Source organism: Haliotis asinina, chromosome 4 (assembly GCF_037392515.1).
Source record: "Haliotis asinina isolate JCU_RB_2024 chromosome 4, JCU_Hal_asi_v2, whole genome shotgun sequence".
Lineage (NCBI taxonomy): Eukaryota > Metazoa > Mollusca > Gastropoda > Lepetellida > Haliotidae > Haliotis > Haliotis asinina.
Window position 1 is genome coordinate 37,094,155 of NC_090283.1, and position 8,814 is coordinate 37,102,968.

Sequence of the window (8,814 nt, forward strand, 5' to 3'; positions counted from 1 at the left end):
AAATCACATACCTAAGACGAAACATTATCAAGCATAATTCAAAGAACTTCAACACTGAACATGACTGACCAAATGCAACCATTAAGATGCAACACTCGAAATTCACTAATTGTATAAAGATGATTTACTTTATGTGCCACGTATTTGCTCCCAGCATTGGTGGTGAGACGCACACGCCCACGCCCACGCACACGCACACAGAGATGAGTACACAGAATCAATAATAGCAGAGGGTTTATTTTCCGTTTGTAGGCCAAAGGTATATACAATTCATATATACATTTTCAAGACCGTTGACTGGTATACGTGCATCACTATTCAGCTTTCCATCACAAGGGAGGCATATTTCAAATCCCGAACTATGAAGAATCTTTTTAATAATTTCAGTTCTCATTTAATTATTGCACTTTCATTTGATTTGTTAACTGATTTGAAAATAGACAGATATTTTATTGTTGGAAGTTTGAATTAGTAACTGAAATTGTTAGTGGCTGTATCCTCGAGGGGGGTTAAAGTGCCGTAAAATTATTGTCCTCCTCAGAGGGTACGTAAGTTCCCAAACTTGCAAAGTCAGTTTCATCTTACCAGCATTTTTAAACGTAGTATTCTTGTTACTTTACTTTAGGCTAACGTTTACAGTCGCCAGCAGCTGAAGGGCTCGTGTAAATCCAGCTAGTGTCCATGCAAGTTGCAACAGTAATGCAAGTCCCCATGGTTCTTAGTATGGCGATGTACCTTCCGTTGTTGGCGATCTATAGCCCGTGTTTTATACTGTATTGTCTTCTTTAATTGGAACGTTTAGCTCGCTAGTTGTATATTCCTAACTGTGATTCTCCAGTATTTCTACTGTCCATCGCCGGCAGGTTTTAATCTTCCACATGTTTTCATTTTTACTGTCTAAATTGTTTTCGTCAGGATATGGCTGAGATATTCTGTCTAACATTACAAGGCAAAGGAAGCTCAATTAATCTTAACAAACACAAGTATCTTCTTACTTCCCTACTATTAGTATTTGATACATGATATTCAACTTTATGCAATGATTTAATAAGTTGATAATCTCAGTGAAGCATTAATGTTGCTAAAAACTTTTTGTCCACTATTTTTTTAATCTCTGCTGAAATAACGACAGAAATATGAGATATCTCCTATATCTTGAACAACCCACACATATCCAAAACCATACATATTCAACAATAACATGACACAAGAAGCTCATGCGTTCCGTCCAACAAAGTCTACATTCTTAATAAAAAGACAACATTGTTTGGGGTAGCGAGTGTCAGGCATTCTTAACAACTCCCACCAATATTTCACACATTTCAAGTAATAATCTATATAAATACTATATCTACCACATTCAGTCAAAGCAGCGTTAGTAGATACATGTTTACCCACACCTGAAACATATGTACAACAACTATTAGGAAATCTATCACTGGGATATCTTTCCAAAAATTCCCATACTTCTGCATTATACAACAAAAATGGATTAAATTTAGAGTCAAACAGTTTAAATAATATCTTAGCAGGGTTTGTATATTTATGCTGGAGCTGCTCAATAGTAAAGCCGTACTGATTTGATACAAGGGTATCACACTGTTCACGAGAATCTAGTACAACAGAAAACACCTAGATAGTTATAATACGTTTCTGTTTTTAGTGTTTTTTCCGTCTCATAAGTTCGTAAATAGCCATCACCTTGAAATTATAACATTTCTGTCTTGTAAGCCTCATGATTTGCAAACTTTACATAAATTATCATTTTTTTCTGTAAACCAATGACAGTGTCATCGAAAATACATACATCATCATAACAGAAGGTCTAAATATTCTGCACCTATGATTATACCTCTGAAGTCAGCATCCTCAATCATAGATTGAAACTGAGCAATGAAAACTGAAAACAGAAGTGGACTAATTACACACCCTTGCCTAACTCCACTTAGACCATCAAAGTATTCTGTTATGGTAGAATTCGATAATCTAACGTATGCCTTTATTTAGAATACATATTTCTCAATGTAAATAATTTACCATGGACACCTTTATTCATCATTGAATGCCAAAGTAATTGTCTGTTAACCTTTTTCTAAATCCCGCCTGGGCTTCGGGGATACTGTGAAAAAATCAGCAAAACGTTTAAGACATTCATTTATGATAGAGTAGATATTTTCTTGAAGGTATCCCTCAACGTTGTACGTCAATAGTTATCAACACAATCGAAACTTTCTTTTTTGTGCAGTGGAACAATAATACCTTTAGTCTAGTCAGATGCGGAGATACCCTTTGGCAAAATATTATTGTACAGATACAGAGCTAAAACATTGCTACAACTATGAATCATTTCAGTTTTAACAACATCAGGTCTTGGTGCTTTACCCTGCTTTAGATCTTTCATGTCTACTTCAGTCTCTTCCTTTGCAACATCAACATTCAGAATATTATTTACATTATCATCTGTACAAACATCACACAACTGCTCATTGTGGTTGTCAATGGTATGTCTACATGTTTTATGTGATCCATGTCTGTAGGGAAATGTTCCATCTTCTGTACCAATACTGGAGACACTGGAGTTAACATTCTTCGTTGATCTATTTATTTTCTTCCAAACTTACTAATCTCAAATTCTCACTCTCTTTATCATACCATTTTCCCCTAGATGTACATTTAGAATGTTTTAAAGCAGACGACGACGACCCCCATGAAATAGCACAATGACGTAGAACGCTAGTAGAGGAATCAACAGATGAAGCAACATTCACAGATAACACGTGAATAAATCAGCAAATAACGTCGATGCCATAGAAACAGCAATACTAACGGAGTCAGCAAATCCACATCTCCAGGTAAATCTAGGAATGGTATTTACCTGTGTTACACTCACATGATCCTGTAAAGTGTCGACATGTTTATCACATCAAATTCAGCACGTACTAGCCAAAAAAAGCGACGGTACGTGACATATATTTCGGTGAAACTGAATTCATTATGACAAAATCTCCACGACTTTAAAGTTTTAATCAACAGTTTGCACGTGTGTTCTCAGCTAGGACCCCTACTTGTCTGGGACATCATGTTGCTCGGACACGTAGTTTTTGAAAGTGAACAGTCCGCGTTGATGGAATTTAGCTGTCCTATAAAACACTGTAAATATACAAACAGCACTTGCGCAAAGCCACATCTTAGATAGAGGCCTAGGTGTGATGCAGACAGGCTGAAACTGCAGACGCGAGTTGGACAAAGTGGAAGTTTAATAACGTGAGGTGGCATCAGCCATAGGCAAACATAACTGACCATTGCTAAGGGCATTAAAATGAGCCGCTTCATATCCACGAGTTGTACCCTTGTGAATGTACATATATTTTACGTGCGCATCTTGTGTATCGTAAGAAAACATGTACTGCCACTTCTGAGCTAGATACAATGTCAGTTATCAGCAAGATGATACCTGCCCACATAACAACACACTAGCTTAGTCCATCATTAAAGCTGTTTTCCATCATCTGGTGTCATGCGTTCGTACGTTTGGCATTTTCCCCACCACAAAGCAACAAGACCATGTATATTCACGGTGGTCACACAGCCCCTGTGCCCTTGTTTTACGCCTTGTCTTACTAGGTATGGCTTTTGTCCAAAAGGTTATGACAAAGCTTTCATCAGACGAATTACCAAGTATCATGGTTCATTTTCCAAAACATGATATTAACACCATCTTTTACCGAGAAAAGGTGTTTTGCCACAAGTTCAGAAATGAAACAAGGACATTCTAGATTCCTTGAAACAATTCGCATAAAGAAAATGCGTTTTTCTCCTGGTATATCCTCAGAGTAGTGTTCAACTGTTTCACTAAGTGATTCGGTACTCAAATGAGGCTATTCAGCTTGAATTACTCCTTCAAGGGACAGAAATACGTGAAACATACAAATCAACATTTCTAAATAATAGCTGGCGTAGTTGACGGTCTCATTCCGAGACTTCCAGGGATTTTTATTCAGCAATGAATATCATCTTCTGTTTAGGTTTACCATTAAAGAGATCAGGCTCTTTGTTTGTACTGTTGGTTCCTGTTCTCAGAATATTTGCAGCTTTTTTGGCCATGGTGAACGTTGACAAAGCATCAAATCTGGCCAAAAGTTCGTCTTTGTATGACACGACACTGTCCCTACCATCGTTGGAGTGTTCAGGGAAGGCCATTCCATACATGTCACAGATATGTCCTTGAGGCTCATCTTTGTACCCGCTTGTCCCACACATTGGCTTTTTGATTTGCAATATGTCTTTGTAAGTCCTGTGCCTATCGTCGCCGTGGTTAGTTTGACGGTGATTGTGACCCCTTGTGAACTTCGGAGGTAAAGAAGATAGCGGTGGTACCATTGGGTCTGCGGGAGTATACCAAGGTAGAGGAGTAGGCCCGGTGGGAGCAGGAGGAGAACCCAATGTCCTCGGAGAACCTGTTTCACTTGGAGGAATATCGATAAACTCGCTGTTAGACACATCTTCACTGTTCAGGTGTGTTTTATCGTCGTGGTGATTAGATGACCGTGTATGTCTCTTACGTATATATCGTCTGCACTTGGCTGCACAATATATGGCGCTGCAACCGCCGTATATTATTATCATAACAGGCAAAACACAGAACATGGCCATATTGTTCTTGTCCGCGTAAAATTCATTGATTTTTGTTAGTAGGTCTTTCTCCTGAGGATATGCCAGTGTCGTGGAAGATATTGTTTCCGCCTGGAGTAGATGGCGTTGTCTAATAAGATCATTTCGAATGTCAAATTCGTAATTGAAGCCTGCATATTTTGGTCTAATGGTGGCATTCCCTTGCTGCAATCCTGCTGCTGGAAAAAAATGAAAACAGTTACCTGTCGGTGTGCTGTAAATATTCGCAAACATATTGACATGACCCTTTCATGAGTTGTCATTTGAAAAAAACTTCTCGGACGTTACTTCTATGTATCCTCTCTGTTTATTTAATCACACGAATCGACATATTCTTTCCCTATTTTCAAAATCAAAATTCGGGAATATGATCAAAAAGTTTAACTTGGCCTTGGTTATGTCTGGGATTTAGTGACGTTAAATAATGCCCCGCCAACAACACTGATTTATCCGTCTGAACTACATGACAGAGACCGACGAAGCCGACTCTTTTGTTTCAGATTTAGGGGATTAGCATGAATAGATGTATGAGTTAAACTTTCCAACAGTCAATGTACCCGTATGTCGAGCAGCACAATACCAGCGACTCGTGCCCTTGCTGTCATAACGTTTGAGGTGCAGTTCCTCGAAGATTTCACAAAACATGACACCTTTGTCAAGTCCTTTGTAAAGCCTTTAAGAAATAAAGGTAACCGGAGTATATATCCCACTTTAGCGCATCATGAGACGGGTATTGGGTGCGATTCAATTCCCTTTTTGGACTTGTACCATGTGGTCTCGAGTTTAGTATGGTGAATATTCGACCTATATCAGTATATGTTCGTCACGGCTTGCACCGATCCCACTGTTTTTCGAGAAAACACCTGGTATCATCACCATTCAATGTATGTATAGTCGGATTTGTAACATTGCGTTTACCGATAGGAGTAAGTTCTTATGGTTACGGAACTGATTTTGTTGCTTATATTTCGTCTCTAACATAACACCTCTTTGTATGTGATATAGGTTTAGCACACAGCTATCGGGATGGTGTTGAAAAGGTCAAGAGAAGTATGTCTTCGGTACGGCTTCTCACTGATTAGACAAACCGTGTCATGTTAGGTACGATGGAGCAGGGGGCTGGGTAGCTTAAATATCACATATTGCTCGAATGGTTGTCAGATCTGAAAGTGTCATGTCTTGACTGTGGGACAAGCACACTGTCATTCTAACGGACGATATCTTTTGTTTAGAACGGTTGGCAATCTTACTGGCAACTCAACGTAAACTAATCAACTGTAATCAAACAAGATGTCCTGCATTGTGGAAACATCAGAACTTGATATATACTCCCGAAATATGCTTAGAGATACGTATCGCCTTTGCACCTTCTCTATAATAATTTCCTTAGTTCTCATATTATTCCTACTGTTTCGGTATCATTGTCATTGCTTCTTATTTTCACACGCACTCGCAGAAATGTTGCCAGGTCAAACCCGCCAAGAACTTTTCCGCGAGTGTAAAGTCATCCTTACTCTGCGCACCCATCCTCACGAAATGTGCACCATTTGTAATTCTATGTGTCTACGCATTAAAAAGCACCTTTCTTGTTTATTTTACGTCTCATGCTTATATTAGGCGACAGGTAGAAATTGTTAATGATATGTTATTCATGTATGTGACTCAGGGTAAGACATTTGTAAAAATATCACCAAAATGTGCATGTCTTCAATGATAGTGTAACTTTTGAGTGAATATTTAGAGAATTACCAACGAGGTACGAGGGATTATGGGAAATATGCTAATGTTGAAATATGAAATAATGTACACAGTGCAATAGGATAAAACTGTACATTCATTGTCATCAAACGGGGTATAAAATGAATGGGCCTATTTAGTAGTAATAACTTCCTTTACACTCTTGCTCTTCCTTTACACTCAACGTTTGGTGAGCGCTAAAGGACGTATGTGTAATCAACGTTACGTAATCTACGTAACCTCAGTCGCAGTAGGCACACACTAGTTACGTACCTTTGGCACTGACTGTCCACTGGTTCCAAAAGTAATATTGCCGCTGTCATCCGAGCGCCAATACCACATGGCATGACGTACATTTTGTTCAGTGGCGTGGCAGAAATGTGCACGATTGTCTTATGACCCTTTACAGTTCATCACACGCAATCAGGGCTGCTCCGGTAACATAGCTTATGGATCTAAAGGTATGGCATGAACTCTTCTAAACATTAAATACTTGTTTCCTTTTAACTGACTTATCATATTTGATATTTACATCAAACTAAGCAGGTAACGTGATTACAGTTTGAATGAATGTTCACAGTGCCTTTGTACTGTCTGTACTTTAAGATAAAATAGATGACATATTAAAAGTAACTCTGAGGAATAGTACAAAGAGCATTTCACAGGTATGTTTCTAAGTTTCTGACGTAGATTGCAAGGTTGGTATTCAATTTGTATAATAGCCAAGTTTTGTTGGGGTTTTTTTTATCACATATTGCACAACAGCAGGAAATATTAGTAGTTCCCTGGGAAGTATACATCTCTTGCTGCCACAAGGCTCATCGAATTCATGTGGTCTTCACTTATCATTTAAAAAGAAAAAGCATTCAGTTTTAATTATGATGCACATTTCGTGTGAATAGGTGTACAATCTACTGCACTTTCCAGAGAGTCTGAATGGCTATGATCTTTGCATCAAAAATAATCTTTAAATGTCAGTCAAGATTGAGAGGTACCAAGCGTCAGGCATGAAGAACAATGGCGAGTCGACAACTGAGCACGTTGGGTGCAAACGTGATATTTTGTAAGAGAGGATCGCCTGTTTGCATTTTGTTGCTACTTTTTCTTCGAACATTTCATACTATGATTCCACTTGTTTTACTGAAGTTTAAGTTAATATAGTAATGCTGCCATGAGTGGTGACGGGTTCAGATATTAAATGTGCAATTATTGAAAGAGAATGACATTGAGATCTCATGTTCAGATATACAAATAGAGACTCCACTTAAATTTATTCCTGTCAAGCCATGCCCGGTGCGCATTTAGATCATGTAACCTATTTGTTTGACAGTGACTGTGGAATAGTCAATAATTCTAGTGTCACAGAATGAAGTATATACTTAGAGAATACCAACACTGAGATATGTTTAGAGTGTATCCATTACGAATACACTGAGAGAAGACATTCTGCTTTTCATCTTTCAATATATTAATGGAGAATGATTTTTCCTTTACAGTTGGGCTGACTTACCAGAAATTGCTCCCATGCTGGTCACAATCCAAACAACAAACAGACGATAAGTTCTATGTTTCTCCATGCCCTCCACTGTCGACGTGCTTGGCCAGTCTAACCCCGCATCACAGTGCGCTACACTGATAGTGAATTCGATAAGTTTATATTGGTTTGTTTGGGAACGGTGCGTTTTGGCGATTGACTCCAAATAAATCAAAGTTTCTGTTCAATACGCTGGATTGATCTGTGTTCGACTTGCTTCCATTGCAAATATGTGTTTTTCTGCAGTGACTGCTAATACTGTCATTCACAGAGTGGTAATAGTTTGATTGTCCTTGAATAACTCAATTTCTTGCACATATTTACTAATAAAGCACAAAAACAAATTTCTCTGTAAAGTGCGTCATGTTTTCTGTGTTTGCGAAATCACAGTATCAATAAAACTATGCCCCAAAGCATTTCAAGCATTTAGGTAAGACAGAGTCCTTGTGAGCCACTGATTTGCAACTTATTGAAAGTTTTGCAATAATGTGAAAAAGAGTACATGTGCTTTAACTGTACATTATTTCAACATCTTGTGAAAAATATAATGATTAACATCATGGAAAATATGTCAACACTATGTGGAATATATCAACACCATGGGGGATGTATCAACACCATGCGAACTGTATCAACACTATGGGAAGTGTATCAGCCGTATAGAGACTGAGGCAAGGCCACGAGGAATGTATCAACAGTATGGAGATTGAATCAATACCACCGGGCTCGAACCAGCAGTATTGAGACTGAGGCAAGGCCATGAGTAATGTGTCAACAGTATGGAGATTGAATCAATCCTATCGGGCTCGAACCAGCAGTATAGAGACTGGGGCAAGGCCATGAGGAATGTATCAACAGTATGAAGATTGAAT

The 8,814-nt window shown here is 38.4% G+C and overlaps 1 protein-coding gene across 1 annotated transcript; it reads right to left on the reverse strand.

Annotated features, from left to right (window-relative positions):
• Positions 1-2,885: 2,885 nt before the first annotated feature.
• Positions 2,886-8,018, reverse strand: LOC137282468 (uncharacterized). The gene is made up of 2 exons (XM_067814224.1): positions 7,919-8,018; positions 2,886-4,850 (listed from the first exon to the last, which is right to left on the reverse strand). The coding sequence occupies exons 1-2, from the start codon at positions 7,983-7,985 to the stop codon at positions 3,994-3,996; spliced, it is 924 nt and encodes a 307-aa protein (XP_067670325.1). The 5' UTR covers positions 7,986-8,018; the 3' UTR covers positions 2,886-3,993.
• Between the last annotated feature and the right edge of the window lie 796 nt (positions 8,019-8,814).